The sequence below is a fragment of the Ursus arctos genome, unplaced genomic scaffold, assembly GCF_023065955.2.
Source record: "Ursus arctos isolate Adak ecotype North America unplaced genomic scaffold, UrsArc2.0 scaffold_9, whole genome shotgun sequence".
Classification (NCBI taxonomy): Eukaryota; Metazoa; Chordata; class Mammalia; order Carnivora; family Ursidae; genus Ursus; species Ursus arctos.
In genome coordinates this window covers 6,260,928-6,279,006 of record NW_026623111.1, presented here as the reverse complement: position 1 = coordinate 6,279,006, position 18,079 = coordinate 6,260,928, and the positions used below count along the sequence as shown (strand labels likewise).

The window sequence follows — 18,079 nt, the reverse complement described above, 5'->3', positions numbered from 1 at the left end:
GCAGCCCTGGGTCCCCGATGAGTGCCTGGCATTCAGTGTTTAATAAATACAGGTTGAATGAATGGATACCTTATAACAGCCAGTCATTAGCTAGGAGGAGAAAATACTTGTTGATTATGAAACAAGCCTTGGACTAGCTTTCCTAGAATCCACACAGCACTGCAAAAATTAAGGATAGACTGCTAAAAAGATCCATGATGAATTCCATGTTACTAGCCAGAAAGACTACACATAAAAGGAACAATGTAAATACATATACGGATGATTTTGTTAATGCCAGCTAACATTTCCTGGGGGCTTATTATGTATTGGGCATTTTTCTAAGCACGCTATATGGATAAATGTGTTTAATGCCCTACATCCCTGTAAGGTAGGTAATGATACTAACGAGCTTCTTACAGAGGAGGAAACTGAAGTATATGGAAGCGAGGAAACTCGCCGGGTCAAACACTTAGTACCTGGCTGGGCTGGGGTGTGACTTCAGGAACCTGCCTCAGAGGCACGCTCTTAACAGCTGCTCCATGAAGCATAGAGTCCACCCACCATGTTCCATGAAAAGGGGCTTCTGGTCAAATGAATCTGAGAAAACGGAGTCAAAGCTAGATGGGTATTTTAGTCTACAACTTTTTAGAGCCTTTAATAATGCTAAAATACATTTTGAATTTCCAAAAGGGATGTCTTTTCCAAATAACCTGACTGCAGAGACCATTTTCACGGGGCTTCTGGAAAAGACCAGTGCGCTAAGAAAGGCTGTTTAGGAAACGCTCTTCTACAACATTCCTAAAAGAATTTTCAAAAGTAACTATAACATCAACCTTCCTAAACATCCAGTGACGACGGCTGAGGACGTCTAGAGCTTAGTCCCTTGAAACAGCAATAATGATTTACCATCCATCAGTGTTTCTGGGGCCAGAAATTTGGGAGTGGCTTGGCAGGGCGGGGCAAGTTCTGACTCCAGGTCCTTCCTAAGGGTCCCAGCCAGATGCCCGCTGGGGCTGCATCACCCAAAGGCTTGCCACAGGCAGGAGGCTTCCCTTCCAAGGAGGCTCCTTCCCATGGTTGCCAAGCAGGTGATGGCCAGGAGCCTCGTTCCCTGTCAGGGGTCCATGGGAGTGTCACTGTCTCCCCAGGGCAAGCATTCTCTGAGACTATGGCAGACGCATCAGTGCCTTTTATAACAGCCCAGAAGTCACACACTGTCATTTCTGCCCTCCTCCACGGCCCCGGCAGTTACAATGGTCCCCTCAGGCTCAAGGGGAGGGGACACAGACCTCACATCTCCCTCCCAATGGAGCAGTGACAAAACTGATTTTAATAAGACCACGTGGGATGGGATATGTTTGGATGCAGCCATCTTTGGAAAATACACCTGCTACTCGAAGGATCACAAATACACACAGATATAGTTTTAAATATATTGATCACAGCACTACTTGTAATAACAGTGACTTAAATTTTCATCAAAAAGGTTGACAGTGAGAAGACTGAGGGAAAGAGAAAACCCCATTTGCAATAGCCAAAGCAAAAGATAAAAAACTAACAACGACAACAAATACCACAGCATAAATTTAATAAGAAAAGCCCAAACCCATGTGTGAAAGACTGAAAGATTTTCCTGAAAGATACAAATATATCCTATAACAAATGGAAAGAGATACCATGTTCTTAGATGGGAAGAAGAAATATCATAAAGAGGTCAGTTCTCGTGGAATTTAAGAAACGAAACAGATGAACATGGAGGGAGGAAGAGAGAGAGAGGTAAACCATAAAGCAGACTCTTAACAATAGAGAACACCCTGAGGGCTGCTGGAGGGGAGGTGGGCGGGGGACGGGCTAAATGGGTGATGGGGATTGAGGAGGGCACTTGTTGAGACCAGACTGGGTGTTGTATGGAAGTGATCACTCAATTCTACTCTGGAAAGTCCAGGAGAAACCTAGCCGCAAGCTTCCAGCTGTCTTCTCCCAGGGAAACAGGACAGACAGCACTTAACTCTCCCAGCAAGGAGAACGTGTGCGCATACAGAGTGCTGTCAACCCGGGAAGCTCCCTGGGGCCTTGGCATCCAGTGTTTTCACTGGGAGTCAGCCCAGGAGCATGGAGCACCCAAGGAGCTAAACATACTCAGTCTCCAGTTCCTCCAGAGGTCAAATTCAAATAGTTTGGTCCAAGGCCCCGTCATAAATCACACTGTTAGCATAAACTCTCTGGTGTGACGATCCAAGGCTCCAGGTATACAAAAACAAAACACACTCTTATCAGCCAAGAGCTCGGAGGTTATCTTCCAAGAACTGACCCAGAGCCAGTTTCTTCATAATGTGCACAGTTGGGACACCCTAATCCTGCGGCTGAGTGAACCTTCTCCTGCACACCATCTAGTCCGAGTTTGCTGAAGGTTTTTATCATGAAGGCTTTATAATTTCTTGAGAAAGAAATTCTCTTGAGAAAGAAGTAACATTTTGCCAGGCACAGAAGGGCAGGAAGGGTATGGTAGGCCCAGGGAAGCTAGGAATGGGGCCACTGGGTCACAGGGTGGTCCCTGCACTCCGGAGAATTATTTGGTTATTTTAATAAAGAATTATTTTATATTTCCACAAGCCACGGATCAGAGTTCCAGTTGTGGCGCATCTGTCCCCCAACATGTCATTTTTATTTTAGCCATTCTAATAAATATGAGATGGTATCTTGTCGTTTATTTGTTTTGTCGTGAAACAATCACATGCAGAAAGATCTTACGTAAGTCCAAAGAACCCCTTCTCCCGAACCATCAGAGAGTAAGTTGCTAAGCTGATCCCCTTTCACCACTATTTCAGGATTCCCTGAAAACAAGAGCATTCTCTGATACAATCTTCAAAATCAGCAATTTCACGTCACTACACAACTTCCAGCCTTTCCCTGGACCCCATTCTATTTTGCCTAGCTGTCAGTGATTCCCTAACAAAGGTCCAGTTCAGACTCACTCACGGCATCTGGTTGTCACTTGTCTTCAGGCTCCTTTGGTTTAAACAGCTCCACAGTCTCGCCCTGAGTTTCATGACCTTGATACATGATGATGTGCCAGTTATCGTAGAAGACATCCCCGAATTTGAGTGTGCCTGACCTTCCTCACAGCTGGATTCAGGTTACACATCTTTGGCATAAAAAAGTGATATTCTACTTATGTTCTTCTCAGTGCATCCCATCAGGTTGTCCGTGATTGCACTTTGATCACTCGCTGAGGTGGTGGCTGCCAGGCTTCCCCACTGCAAAGTTACTCTTTCCCCCTTTATAGTTAATAAGTTACAGGGAAGGGAGTGCTTTGATACTATGTGATTATCAATTTCAAATCTTCAATGTACTCACTAACCCATTCCTACCTAGATGGACTCATGATGTCCTATTTTATTCAGTGGGTTATCATCTGCTACTATCTTTTATTTAATGCTCAAACTGTCTCTTATTTGGCCAGTGAAAACCCCTTCATACTGACTTGTGTCCTCCTCCCATGTTCCCATCATCCTCTGAGCCCTTCCTTACTGTCTGCTGTGACAAAATGCTCCAGGTTCATGTTCTACTTTCCCGCCCCAGCCCCAGACTTAGCCGTTTCCACAAGGAGCCCTGGTTCCTGGAAGCTGAACTGGCTACGTGGAAGCCAAGATCTGAGTGTTAAGCAGGCTTGTCACTACTGGGGTGTCCCTGCTTCCAGGCCCATTTGCATACCCACACATACATACTCATTTACAACCATATTTATTTCTATTTCCACCTATGCAAACTGCAAGCCAGGAGTTCACACGGGTCCTTTCCTTCCAACCCAACACCGCAGGGTTCATTCTGCCTTTTTCCCTTCCGCTTTCCCGACTATGTGAAACCTGGCTTCCACCATCCTTGTATATTTCCTTATTTGACCAATCCCCCTACATAACCAACCTGTCGTCTCCACTGCCACTCTTCCCCCCACAGGAGTGCACCCCTCTCCTTACTCAGGCTGTGACCTGCCCTAGGAAACGGTGGCTCCTGCACTCACCCACCCTGCTCTGCCCCAGGCCATGGCTGCAGGACTCAACTGTTGAGGAAGAAGGGCTTAATTGACTTTTGAATAAAGGGCTCCTGTAATGTCTGTAATCTTGTGTCGAGAGTATGCTAATGTACCAGTTTTCAATTTAAAATGAATAAAAGACTGCAATGCAGTAGACAGACAAAGTCAAGAGCTTTTTTTTTTAAGTGATAAAAACAGATCTCATTATACACAGAATGTCTATTGCGATCCACAGGGAAATTACAAATTAACTAGTTGAAGGCACTTTGAAAAAAGCAATTTTTAAAAAGTCATCAGAAAGATCAGTTTATGCCCCATGATTTATTTAAATTGATTTCTCTAACTGAAGGCTGAGCATTTCATAGCCATAATCAACACAGTTTCCACCTGGGCAACATCTGTTTCCAGGTCCCTTATTTGAAAACCTTGGGATTCTATTTAAAATTTAAGAAGAATAGAAAGAAACAGAACGAGGGAGGGAATCAGACTTTTCAGTTATGAAACAAGAAAATATGTAATAGAAATTCTTCACCTTATACAAAAGTTAAGAGAAAAGTGATTATTAATATTCCAGGGTTAAGTATGGCTCTTACACTTCTTTTCTGCTCCCAATCAAGGCTCTTGGTAGAAAGAAGATATTTTTGGTACAGAATATCATAGTACCATCATTTCAAAAGCGGCTTTCAGACTCAGGTGTCTGCTCTGGCACAGGCACTGTGCACTCCCACAGAGCTGGAAATGCCTCGCACCACCGTGAGCAAGCCATCCGCACACCCACATGGATATCTACTGGACATCAAGCCCCCGCTGCACCAACTGTGGTCCACAGGCCGGTACCAGACTACAAACGGTTTGTCACTGGTCTGCTACAGGAGAAGTGCAAAAACCAAGAGCAAGCACGTAGAGAGGTTTATGGCAATCTGACTGCCACACAGTCAGAAACACACCTGCTGAGCAGGGTACATAGATAGATCAGCTGAACGCCGGGGGCGGGTCACCTGCAGCGTGGGCTGGGAACCTGACCTGCGCAGTGGGGTCCGCACCTGTCCACGATGGACTGCAAACAACACACAACAAAAAAGCGGTCCCTCACCTCAGAAAGCCTGTTGTGAGCCAAGGGTCAGCACACTTTTTCTGTAAAGGACCAGATGGTAACTATTTTAGGCTTTGTAGAACATACATGATCTCCATCTTGTATTCTTTTTTCCTTTTTTGTTTTACAAACCTTTAAAAACGTAACAACCATGTTCAGCTCGAGGGCTGCACGAAAACGAGCAAAGGCTAGACTTGGCCCACAGGCCATGACGTGCTGATGCCCTGTTCCAGAGAGTGAGTATGACCAAATCACGGATGGGGAGACAGGGAGAGGCTGGGAAGAGGGCACAAGCTTTCAGCTCGAGGATGAATAAGATCTGAGGATCTCATGTAGAACATGGTGACTACGGTGGATAATACCGTACTGTACAACTGAAACTGGCTGAGAGAGTAGAACTTAAACAATCTCACCCAAAAAAAGAAGAAAAAAAGACAAATATGTGAGGTGACGGGCGTGCTCCTGAACGAGACGAGCAGGAGACGTTCCACAGCGTGCCCGTATCTCAGATCACCACAGTGCACACGGTCAGGGTCTTACGGTGTCACGTCACTTATACCTCGGGAAATCTGAAGGTTGCAAAAGGGACAAATTCACATCGCATCGCATCACTTCGTGTCTTCCTTCGTCTTTGTCGTCCTCCTCCCTATCCCCCCCATCACTGGCAAAATTTATTGAGCTCTTACTACGTGCAGGGTCCTGGGTTAGGGGCTGGATTTTAAGAGGTAAAAGGCACAAGGCTGCACTCGCCAAGCTTCCAATCTGGTTGGGACTAGATAATAACACGAGCACCCTCAGCAAGGATCAAGTCAGTATGCGGAGTATGTGTCGCAAGAACGCCAGTGCCTTTTTTCAAAAAGGGGGAGGAAAAATGGAATGTAGTGAAATTTTGATCTTTTGTACCAGCTTAAGGGAGTAAATAATAAATTTACGGTCATGCACCCAGCCATGGGATTAGGCAGTATTTCCTGAAGTGCGTCTGCCCGTGATTCAAGAGAGAAGGCTCCACAGTGAGCAGGGCTTAGGAAAATGTAATCACGGCACGTGGCAACGTACAGACCTGAAGAACTCTGTACACTCAGTGTTCCTCAGGCTTGTTTGACCACGGAAACTGTTTTTAGAGTAACACTTACTTAGGTCACCAGGATCTCCTCTGACACCTTAGGAAGTTCTCGCTTACGCTATCTTTCACTAGAATTAACAGTAGGATCTGCTGATATTCTGGAAATTAACTTCGAGCTCCATGGGGAAACACAGAAGGTGCCTCGGCCTCCTTCCGTAATGTTTCATATCAGCCAATGTGAGAAGGAACCACCATCTTTCAGACAGTAAGTTTGATCCTGCTCAAATCTCCCTTGAGACGGGAGAAAAGAGCCAAAAGTTCCCACTCTAAGAACACCCTTGTACTAGTTAAAGTGATGTGTTCAAATCTGAGCCCAAACCAGCAAACTTTAAAGCCAGGTCACCATGGGTAAATGACTCACCCTGGATAAGAAAGAAATAGCACTTTAAAGAGACAGGCCTAATATTTTAAGTTCAATCTGTTCCGGGACTCCTATCTAGTCTATTGTGGCCCCCCAGACAATCCTCTGAACTCGCAGAAAAGAATATCAGAGGTCTGTTCTGATTTCTAGATAGCCACCTTAAACCTCTTCCCCAAGAAAAAGCCAATCATATAGAACCTGATTACTTTGTGAAAAGGGGAAATGTTTGATTAATTCAAATAGCTTTTAGAGTGTATTCCCGGGAGGGCATGTGATAGCTCGGTTACAACTAAAATATTAGTGCTTCAAGGTGGTTAGGAGGATAATGGGCATATTTCAAACCCTTTTGGGATGACAAGGCCACTTGTGCCAATGCTGCGTCTAATAGTGGCCCACAACCTTCCCAACTTACAAGCTCTCACGTGTAGACCTGAGGAGCCAGGCATGAGTGACTACGCTGCATTCCTTCCTTCATTCAAGAACCATTAACTGAGCACCTACTTTGTGGCAGGCTCTGATCAAGGAGCTGGCATCACAGAGATGGAAGACACAGTGTCCCTGCCTTCAAAGGACTCACCGTCTCAGAGCAGGAGAAAGAAGAGACATGAGACCGCAGTAAAAGTTCTCCCCAGCCCTCATGTCCAGCAGAAGACAACTGGCAGCAAGTGCCACTGTCAACTCAGAGAGGACAGCTGCTAGGGGAACGGGAGAAAATGTCACACTTAACAACGGCGCTACCCTTCTAAGAAAACAGAGAGAACGGCAGAAAGATCAGCCGAGACTGCTTCTGGCTTAATGAGCAAAACATTTCACCCATTTTGGAATAAGCACCCTTTGCTATGAGAGATCAGCGTGTTATCACGACCCTGTATGAAAATAAATACCAGCAGAGAGTATCTTTTTTCCTATACTACGAAAGATTTAAAATGAACAATCAGACGGTTCCTTCACTAACAAATACGCTTTACTTCTGCCAAGAACAAAAGCAGCATGACACTAGCAACCCTGCCATAAAACAGGAGCATTTGGGTTTCTCGAATCTAGTTTATGAGAATGATTTTTCTCAATAACTATCACCAATCAAAACAAAATAGTACAAAAACAACCCACAAATCCAACTTGACAATAAACCTCTGAGAGTCAGCTTATCTCCAGGCAAGCAGTCATTCACTCACTCAACAGCCCTCGGTGAGTGGCGTCCCCAGACCAGGACAGCATCGTGCTGCATGAGGGACTCGGGAGGTCCAACAGCAGCTCTCCAGGAGCGTATGTGTTACACCGCCCATGACAGTGTGCAGAGAACCCACACAGAAAGGAGCCACCAGCACGGCCCGCGGGGCCGGGAAGTCTTTACAGAGCAAGCAACATCTTAATTGGGGCTGGAAGGATAAACAGGAGTTTGCTTGCCAGAGGAATGGGGGGGAGAAGGACAGAAAGTATAAGGATACGTGAAGGGCATTCTGGACAGAGAAATCAGCAAGGATCAAGGCATGAGCGTTCCAAGAACAAGGCCTCTTTAGAACACAAAGTCACATATGGTCAGGGCAGAGATCCACAGGGACCGAGTAAGAAGCAAAGGCTGCCATCTGATCATTGCAGGCCTTGAATGCCATGCTATGAAGTTGAGCTTTTGTAAGACACGGGAAGCGAGGGAGTGGTAAAATTATATGTATGTTTTAGGCAGTCGTCTTCTGGGACAAGGTGAGGAAAGAACTAGGAGGAGGCTGGACTATATTGTGTGGGTCACAGAGTTACTTCCCTCAAGGTCTTTTGCTCAAAGTAATTGGCACAGGTCAGCTATGCAGCAGGAGACAAGCCTATACTTGACTGTTGAAATGAGAACAACTCCCATCTGACTGATCTTAATTTGTCAAAACCTCTGCTGACAACTGGGAAGTGAGGAGGCAGCAGCAAAGCCTCTTCCCACTTTTACCTGGGGTACCTGCTAAGTCTCAGGAGTCAGGGTCCACTTGGGTGAGGAAGCAGCAACAGGTACCTCTCCTGCTGATGGGGGCAGGGGGCCAAGGGACTGCCACCCCGTGTGGATGGTAAGTCACTGGTGGCCAGGCCCACCCTTCTCCTCCAGGACGGCTCTGGGCACCCCTCCACCGGCACTCCTCCCCAAGCCGGGGTTGCTTTCTTCCTCTGTCAGCACTTTCCCAGACCCTCCTCTTTCCGCATCCAACACAAAGCCCATTGGTTTGAGAAGTCTGCCAAGTTACCCTGGCACTCAAACCTTGGTTCAGCCGTAACTCAGATTCTCTGGGCCTCCATGTCCTCAATAAAACCAGATACTAGTATTTATTATTAGCAGAGTAGTTGTGAGGCTCAAATGGAATTAACACACTGGCAAACACAGGGCGAATGCTCAATCGTAGATACCAGCCGAAATCAACATATGTTAACACTCAGAGCAAGCGCTTTACCTACCCCAGTGCATTTGTTCTCACGACCCAATAAGGGAGGTATTCTGAATTTTTCCATTTTACAAGGCAGGAAACAAAGGTGTAGAGAAGTCAAGCAATCTTCCCAGTCACACAGCTTGTAAGTGGCAGAGGCAGGCCTGGAACGCTGGCTGTCTGGCTATAGGGTGTGAGCTCCGAGGCGTGATGCCATGCTCCTCCACAGCTCCATTCTGCCCCCACCCCGCCCCCAGCCGGGGCCTAACTTGCTAACAGGCTAATTGCGACGTATCCTGATTAAGCTGGCTAATTTCTCATGTTTCTATAGCAACCCAGCCTGACTCTAAGCTCCTTGAGGGCAGAGACTTTATCTCTTACTCTCTCTGCCTATCCTCATCGCCTTGTTGTAATAAATAGTAATTATTTGCTAACAGATGACTTGACTCATCTACTTACTACCCCCCACAGATATTTCTATTTGCTGGCATTACAGTTTCAACCCTGTCTCACCAGTGCACACAAGAGTTAACACAGCAGGCCTGAGACTGCCCTCCTGAACAAGGCCCATGTGCAGGCTTGGCCCTGGGCTGGTGTCTGGGAATTGGGACTGTGGGAGGGTTCCCATAACCCTAATTGCTGAACTGTTGCACAGACAGTGTGGTTTATGCAGAAACACCTGCCTTCCTGCCGCGAGTCTGGAATTTGGGCATGTGCCAACTAGGAGGTGCCTCTGTGACCAGCTCCCAGTGAAATCCCTGGCCAGTGAGTTTCCACTGGGCATTTCACACAATTGTCACAGGTCACACCCTGTGTGACTCCACTGCGGGGGACCCTTGGAAGCCCACTCCCGGTTTCCTCTGCACGTCACCCATTTCCCTTTGCCGCTTGCTCTGCACCCTCTCACTCTAATAGATCTCAGGCGCGAGTTCCGCAGGTCCCCCCAGCGCACCACCTAACCTGGGGCTGGTGCTGGGGGTTCGACACAATCAGAATTAAGACAATTTGTCCCCAAGTAGTATGTACTGTTACCTTCTGAAAGAATGTCCTAAAATCTTTCCAAGGCCAGTTTAGAAGGGGTCAAGAGTTGAAGCCTGGACCTAGCACTCCCTGCTTATTTTAAGAAGCCTATCTCAGGCTGGCTGAGCAGCGGCAAGGGAAGCAGCTTTGAGTCCCTGTGCTCTAGAAGCTGGCGTGCACTCCTACGGGGAGGACAGACGGGGAACAGACACGTGCCACGGGAGATACTGAAGTCTGGCTCCGCTGCTTCCTGGCTGTGTGGCCTTGTGCAAGTCCTTTAACGTCCTCAGCTGCAAAAGGGGGTTGACAACAGCACATGGCATTGAGTGCTCTGTTAGAAGGGAGGTGCATGCTGCAGATGACCTGAGGAACACCTGACAGGGGAGCACTGGCTGCTGTGCTCCAACTCTTGCCTCAGAAAAATACTTTGAGAGACAGCAAGGAAAGGCACTGGGGGCAAAGAGAAAGAGGTAAGATGGCAAAAACTGTGCCAACCACACGGGGTTCTTAACACAAGATGAGCTTGAGCATGAATTCTGAACCAACAAAGAGCCTGGGCTCAAAGCACAGCTCTGCCACCTCCTGGCTATGGGACCTTGGGTGAGTTAGCCAGCTTCGCGAGCGGCAGCCTCCCCATCTGGAAAATGAGGATAAGAACGGTACGTGCCCCACAAGGTGGCTGTGCGCTAATAACGAGTCTAGTACAGAGCCTGGCACAGCAGTCGGGGCTCTGTAAGTACTAGCTATTGCATTTTGTGAAGAAATCCAAGCGCTGTACGTTGCAAAGCATAAGGACTCTACAAACATTAGTTGCTATCATTACTATGATTAATTAAGGAACCCCAGCAGAGACAATACTTACAGTCTTTTCTTATCCACCACTCGTTTAACTCGGATGGCTCTCTGTTCTGAGTAAAGTTTACAAACTCCTGTTGTAGGGAAAACACCAGAACAGAGACCATTTAAAACCGCTTCACAGGCAAAGGTGTCATTAAGTATAAGGAGACACTACAGTCTTCAGCTAGCAAAGCTAAATTTTGCATCACGTCTATGGTGAAATGTCACTTTTGACCTTTAAGATAAAATGAAATACTTTTTAAGTAATCTTCGATGAAATCCAGAACCACGCCCCTGTGCTCCTTCACTTGCTGGGAGTGTATCTCCTTGTGAGCTGGAATAGAAAAGGACAGCAGTCAGGTCTCTGTGCTCGATTACATGGGGGAACAATTCATCGGCTTCCTCAGAACAGTTTCTTTATGGAAAGTATTTGTAAAAATACAGCGATAAAACAAGTCTCTGTCAAGTAACATTACATTTTTTAAAGAGGAAGATTTATTGGGCTTCGCAAGAGTAAAAGATTAAACCTGTAGAAAAACTACAGTCAAAGAATTTACGGTTTATTATAGCATGCAGGGATCGTACAGGAGGCGCCCCACTACTTGAGAGCTGACCCCGTTTGTCTTAACAGCGTCCGATGCTCAAGCTGACCTTCAAGTAACATGTATTTGAACCAAACTCAAGCCGCACACTACCCTGCCTGTCTGGGCTGTTTTTCAGCTTGGAATGCTCTGTCTTTGCCCTTCAGCCACTCCCATTCCGAGGGCCCCTTAGACATGGAGTCACACCTTCCTTCTCAAGGAAACCTTCCTCGACTCTCCTAGCCATAAGGATGCCTGGCTTCTGCAAACTATCACATCTGCTTCAGGTCCGTGCCATTCACTTTGGTAGGACAGCTCCCATCTTCTGAGAGGCTGAGTGCCTACCACATGCGGGCACTCTGATGGTACTGACACACACGACTGTGCGTGCGGAAGGCGATCTGGAGGCCTAGTTTCCACACAGAGAAACCAGCGAGGTTCAGAGTCAGTAAGAAGCCCAAGGTCACATGGTTTGGTACTTAATTGCTGGTTTTACTCATAATCATGTACTTCTAGGTTATTTCAATGACTGTTTAAGCCCTTACGGGTAGGGGACACGAATCATGTTTTTACTATTGCGCTGCTTAACCCAAGATTCACGTGAGGGATTCTGCGGATCCTGAGACTGTACACAAAATTCTGTGGGTATGGGTGTGTCTCTGGCAAGAACGTCTATAGCTTTCCTCAGACTCCGAGTGGCCCATCAGGGCAGTGACGGAAGCTTCCTAACACAAGCCGATGTCAAGCATTCAGCAGCATCTGGTCGCTCTGAGCTCTGTGCTGTTTAATGGAACCTGGATCTGCCTAAGCACATTACGAAAGGGTCAAGGAAGATCCATGGCTGGGGAAGCTGTCTCACGGCCCCAGTGAGAATGAGACATCAGTGAAGACGACGTGCTACTAACAACCCTGGTGCCGGCCATGGCGCTAAGCATGCGCTGAACTCAACTGAATTCCCCTAACAGCCCTAAGAGATACACCCTATAACTGTCTCCACTTTACAGCCAAAGAAACTGAGGCCCACGGCAATTGAGTGACTTGCCCCAAGCTGTATGGGTAGAACGCGGGTGGAGCTGAGGAGGGCACCAGAGTAGAGAGCTGAGAGCGCCCTCTTCTGTCCCTGTCCACACGCCGTTGACCACTGACCCCCTAAGTGCCACACAGAGCACAGGCGTGTGCACAATCTGTCTGCTTGTGCCCTTAGGAAATGTCTGGTTGTGCGTGGAGAGGTCCTTCTCACCTCCCTCCTCCCACCGTTTAATTTGAATCACAGCCTTTTTGTTACTTTTCACAGCTGATCAAGAAAAGAAGAATTTTAAAGTTTTGAAGCCTAAATCTGAATAGCAACACAAGAGAGAACTTGAGCTGGGCACGTCCTATGAATCCTGTCTGAGGCTTTGCAGAGTCAGGGCGGGCTGGCCACGTCTCTCAGAGCACCTCACCTTGAGTTCTCAGCTGCTGAATTGCTTCCGAGCAGGTCCTCATGAACGTCTGAGCATCCTGGTCTATCTGGTCCCGCTCTGTGTCTGTCATCCTTCCATATTCAGACATGGCGTAGCTAAAAAAAAATAAAAAAAAAAAAGGTGGGACGGGGGACGAAATCTTAAAGCAGCAGCAAACGACCACAATGTTGTCTGGATGGCATGTGAAGGGAAGAGAAAGCTTTCCTATTGACGCGACATTTAAGCCGAGCCCACATGGAGAGGAACTGGCCAGGCTAAGAGGCGGGAGAACACCCTACCTAGCAGAACCAACAGACATGAAGGCCGTTAGGTAGAAAAAGCTTCCTGTGGAGACCGAACTGGAGCAGCCAGTCCAGCGACGGTGAGGGGAGCAGGGAGTAGGGTCGGGGCGGCGGCATAGGCCTGAGGAGGAATGTGGGCTTTGACTGTGAGAACGACAGGGCAGCTACTGAAGGCTCTCACGTCACACGATGACAGAACCTGACACACATGAGGCACCCTGGGTGCTGCACGAAGAATCACGGGGGGCTACTGTCGGGAGGGCTTGAGATATATGTGGAAAACTGTTCCAGGCTGCCACTTTCTCCATGTTGACAAGCAGTCTTCAAGACTCACAACAGAAGAGCTTTTGGAAGTTTCGTCTCCCCCGAGCGTGACTGAGCTCGAGGGGGTGCTCGCCTACGCTGACGCAGCACCCGAAGCTCAGGGTATCACAGTCAGAGAGCCGTGCTCATCTTCCCAAGAGCTGGGGGGGGGGGGGCGCATTATTATTAACAGTGATGCTAGCGAGCCTAATTAAACACTCCGGACATTACAACTGAAGTTTAGCAACACAAAATATCAAGTTCAAAGGGACCTCAGATAATGCACAGACGCAACTCATTCCATTCCCATCCACTAGCCCTGCCAGCCCCACATCCTGAGACTAAAATACGAAGTCCTGATCGTCCCGACCCGACGTGTGACCTGCTTCCTGACACTCAGCCTCCTGCCCTGCATGCCGGCGACATTGGCTGCCTTGCTGCCCACGATCGGCCACGCGTGCTCCTGACCCTGCTGCAGCCTGGAATGTCTTCCAGCTGATGCTCTTCCAACAGATGTGCACATGCTTCCTCCTCATTCGGATCTCTGATCACAGCCAGCTTCCCTGACCACCCCCTGCACGGGCCACTGTCGCTGGTTCTTAAATGCCTATGCCGGATATTATAGTACTGTCTCTGAGATCCAAAGTCCCCTTCTACTCTGCTCTGCGGTACGGGGCTGGGGCACTCCAGATCATACTGCTGCTCTACGGCCATCCGTTCCTCGCCCGGCCTCGTTTTCCTTACAGCACTTAGCACTCCCTAAAATACGGATGTCGATCTCCTCCCAGGAGCACATAAGCTTCAGGAAAGCAGGGATTCTGTCCCTTTTCCTTTGTTTCCACAAAACCTAAAACAGTGTCCAGCACATAGTAGGTGTGCTAACAGTAGCTGAGCACTTAGGTGCACCAGACACTACCCTCAGTGCCTTACATGTACTTCATGGACTCACTTCAGCCTTACTCCATCCACTCATCCACTTCTACACAAACCCCCATACGTCAGGCACCGTGGCAGGGGCGGGTGGGGGGTCCACAGCTGGAACAAGGCTTACTTCTGATCCCCGCAGAGGGTGGGTACCAAACCACAGGGGCACTGACATAGAAACAAGGGGCACAAGGAACTGTCTGGATGGTGTTGGGCTGCAAGTGGACAGGGGGACCCACGGGGAGAGAGGTCAGTGTGTGCGGGGGAGATGTCAGGCAGGCAGAGAGGGAGACGCTCCCCACAGAGGACAGCGACTTACTACAAATGCCCGACCTGCAGGTCACTGTTGGAATGACCGTACGCCGTATGGTCCCCGTGAGGATAATCCTGAGTGTGAAAGGGAAAACAGGAGCGCACCAGGGGCTCCCTGCACACCGGGCATCCGGGCCGTGGAGCTCTCCGGGCTTCGCATCACTGCGAGGGGCAGCCTGCCGCCACCCGCACACAGTCAACGTCTCCACAGTGAGCGTCTAGCATATGTCTACTCTAGTTTTCAAAGGAACGTAGATGCTATTATGATAAATATACATTTATTTAAAACTGTACTGAATCTGCAAGAGCTGTTTCTCCAGTATCGCTAGGTTTCCCCAAAATACGATCATACGAATACTCCACTATCAACTGGAGAGGAGCCCTCGAGGTACAGAAGTTGGGGACGGCTGGCGTAGCCACTGAAGGATGAGGAACAGAGAGTCTGCGTTTTGCATGGGGTCGTCTGTGGCGGCTGGCCTGGGCGCAGATGCAAGAACCTGGGTGGTCTGGGTCACAGTTAAGGGAAGAGGCAAAGAGACTCTGGGCCGAGGCCAGGTCAGTGGGTAGGAGGCCAGTGGATCCGAGGAAGATTTACTAGGCGACGAGGACTGGCTGGCTGAGGAGGGAAAGGAGGAGGGCCCGGGGTCCAGGGCACGGCAGGCACAGGTGTGGAAGGACAGATGTTCCGGCGTCGGGTCAAAGACAGCACGGAAGTTTAGGACATGACAGATGAGGAGACGGAGCAACTTGAAAGAATTCAAACTCTTACTTTTCTGTGAGAATTTAAAAACAGCACCAGCTATATAATGGGCATTTGAAACATACTCATCAAAAGTAAGGAAGGCCTGCTGGTGACAGAGCCCCAAATTAAGTATCACAATAACAAAATTATTACTGTGTTGAAAAGGTTAACTATCTGGCAAATAAATTCCAAAAAAATATATTCTCATAGGACACGCATACAGAAATTCATCAAACTTTAATTTTATTTCCTTTATGAGGTACAGAGGGGTAATTTTATTACAGACCTCAATTTACCAAAATATTAGATTCAATTAAAGGAGACCAAGTTAGGTATAGGTCTGGATTAATCAATTTACTTCAAGGAAAAAGGAGGGGTAAAAATGGGTAGTAAGTTTATTTACTGGTTCAGAAATTCAAAGGAAGTTTTTTTTTTTTTTAATTATTTGGTTGGTCAGTATAAAGGGGCAAGTTCAAAATTACAAAATTTCATTGATCCTGTGCCTATTACTTTAATACGCAGTTAGATGTTTCCCGAGGATACAGAAGAGAGAGAATAGTGTACATGATTTTTTAAAAGAATTATTCATTTCAGAGAGAGAGAGAAAGAGAGCACGTGTGCAGGGGGAGGGGGGATGGAGGGTGGGCGGAGGGAGAGCAAGAATCTTGAGCGCACTCGCCCCTGAGCGTGGAGCCCAACGGGGCGCTCATTCTCATGACCCTGAGATCATGACCTGAGCAGAAATCAAGAGTCAAACACTTAAATGACTGAGCCACCCAGGTGCCCCAGTGTAAATGATTTTGTACTCTGTTTCAAAGGTTACTGAAAAGGTATGGACAAAAGTAAAAGGCTACAATCTTATTTTTGCTATAGATATTACATAGGGGCAAGTACAGGACCCTGTCCACAGTATATGCCCAACAGACAGCACAGATTACCCTACTAATGTCTGGGCTGCAGATATGAACAAATATAGACCCTGCTCTCAATAAACACATCACCAGACTTCTGTATGTGCGTTTACATCACAATGGCTAACAGTTACATAAAGCCTTCCGGGCGTTAACACTACTCACTGTGCTAAGCACTTCACATATATTTACCCATTTAATTCTTAAAACTCCATGAGGTGGATACTATTACAATTCTCACTTTATATAGGAGGCAACTGAGGCACAGAGAGGTTAAGTAACTTGCCTAGGTCACACAGCTAGTAATTAGCAGAGTTGTAATTCAAACTAAAGCATCCTGGCTCTGGAGTCTATGCTCTTAACCACCACCCACGGGACCTCTCATGTCACAAAAGGGAACAGAGTTTAGGAGAGAGGATGTTTTTTTCCCCTTAGTTGATGGAGAGGAAGGTGATCTATGAACCAAATCTTGAAAGCCAGGATGTGGCCATGGGGAGGCAAGAGTGGACACTCAGGAAGTAACAGAATGGAATCAGGAGAGAGCGAGCCTGTCTGGAGAAGAGTCAGTGGTTCAATGTGGCCGGCGCACAAGACAGGTGGAGCAATGAGTTCTTGGTGGGAATCCAGCACTAGTCAAAGGAGTTTCATTCTGTAGCCACTGGAAGGGCTGGGCCTGATGTAGATGAATACGGCAGTATCTCATTAGATGGAGGAGAGGGGGAAATGGGTTACCGAAACGAGGCAGAGAAGCCTGCCTTATTCCTCTCTGGCTCCTTAGTGCTGTGTAAGAGGGAGGTGCCAGTGCATTTCTGTTGGACTGAATTTTAAGAAAGGAGCAATGGCAGAGTGTAGGCGCTGGCAAGGACTGGAAAGAGGAGATGGATCTGAGAGGTGAAACTGTCAGGAAGAGCACAGCATCATCAGAGCCTGGATGAGCAGCAGACATTGATGGAAACAACACAGAAGGAGGAGAAAATGAGGTGGAAATATGAAAGAAACCACGATTAACACTTGTCCTTACAATGCAGTTTGAAAGGACAGAAGTAACGCTCTGGAGACCAAATGTTCCATGACTGACACTTTGTTTTGATAAAAGAAACCAGGGCGAATGGACTTTTAGAACCATTTGGTGATAAAATCTGGAGAAACTAAAGGAGATTTTTAAGTAACAAAGGACGGCTTTCTGAAGTTCTAGGATCTATAAGGAGAAAGGGGAGTCACTGGGACATTCAGTGCAGCGGCCACAGACTGAGGCAGGCCGGAGACTACAAACTGAAAGACAGGAAGACAGTGGCGCCATCTAAAACCCCAGGAACAGACTGCTTTCACGTGACGGGCACTCAAAAAATGCTTGCTTGCGTGGATCTTGTTGAATTGATCTGACCGTTTTAATCCTAATCTCCGGGAAGGAGGGAAGGAGGCCGGGAGTGGGAGGCCACAGGGCCGAACTGTTGCAGTCAGAGCCAGAGACGAAGGAGGACCAGCAGCTAACCACTCACTGTTATAGCTGAGTTTAGGAACAAGTGAGAATCAGAGACACAGAGATCAAAATATTGGCTTTATCCTGATGACTCGACTCAGGTGGTCCCCGAATGGTGCCTACAAGTGTGCTCCGTGTCCCCGCTGCATGAGCCTTCCCGAGCTCCTGGCCGGCTGTTCCTTCTCTTCGCCTGCTCCTCCAACTGCCAGCTCCTCGAGCCCGTCCGCAGGGGGA

At 47.7% G+C, this 18,079-nt stretch overlaps 1 protein-coding gene across 3 annotated transcripts in view; it reads right to left on the bottom strand.

Moving 5' to 3' along the window:
- The window catches only part of STX18 (syntaxin 18), a 116,800-nt gene that overhangs the window by 22,872 nt on the left and 75,849 nt on the right, over positions 1-18,079 (bottom strand). For all 3 annotated transcript variants that reach the window (XM_026514389.4, XM_057309866.1, XM_026514390.4), the window contains exons 3-5: positions 12,872-12,987; positions 11,105-11,182; positions 10,874-10,940 (exon numbers count right to left, since the gene is read on the bottom strand). In XM_026514389.4, coding sequence (XP_026370174.2) covers positions 10,874-10,940; positions 11,105-11,182; positions 12,872-12,987 — 261 coding nt within the window. The remainder of the gene's footprint in view (positions 1-10,873; positions 10,941-11,104; positions 11,183-12,871; positions 12,988-18,079) is intronic.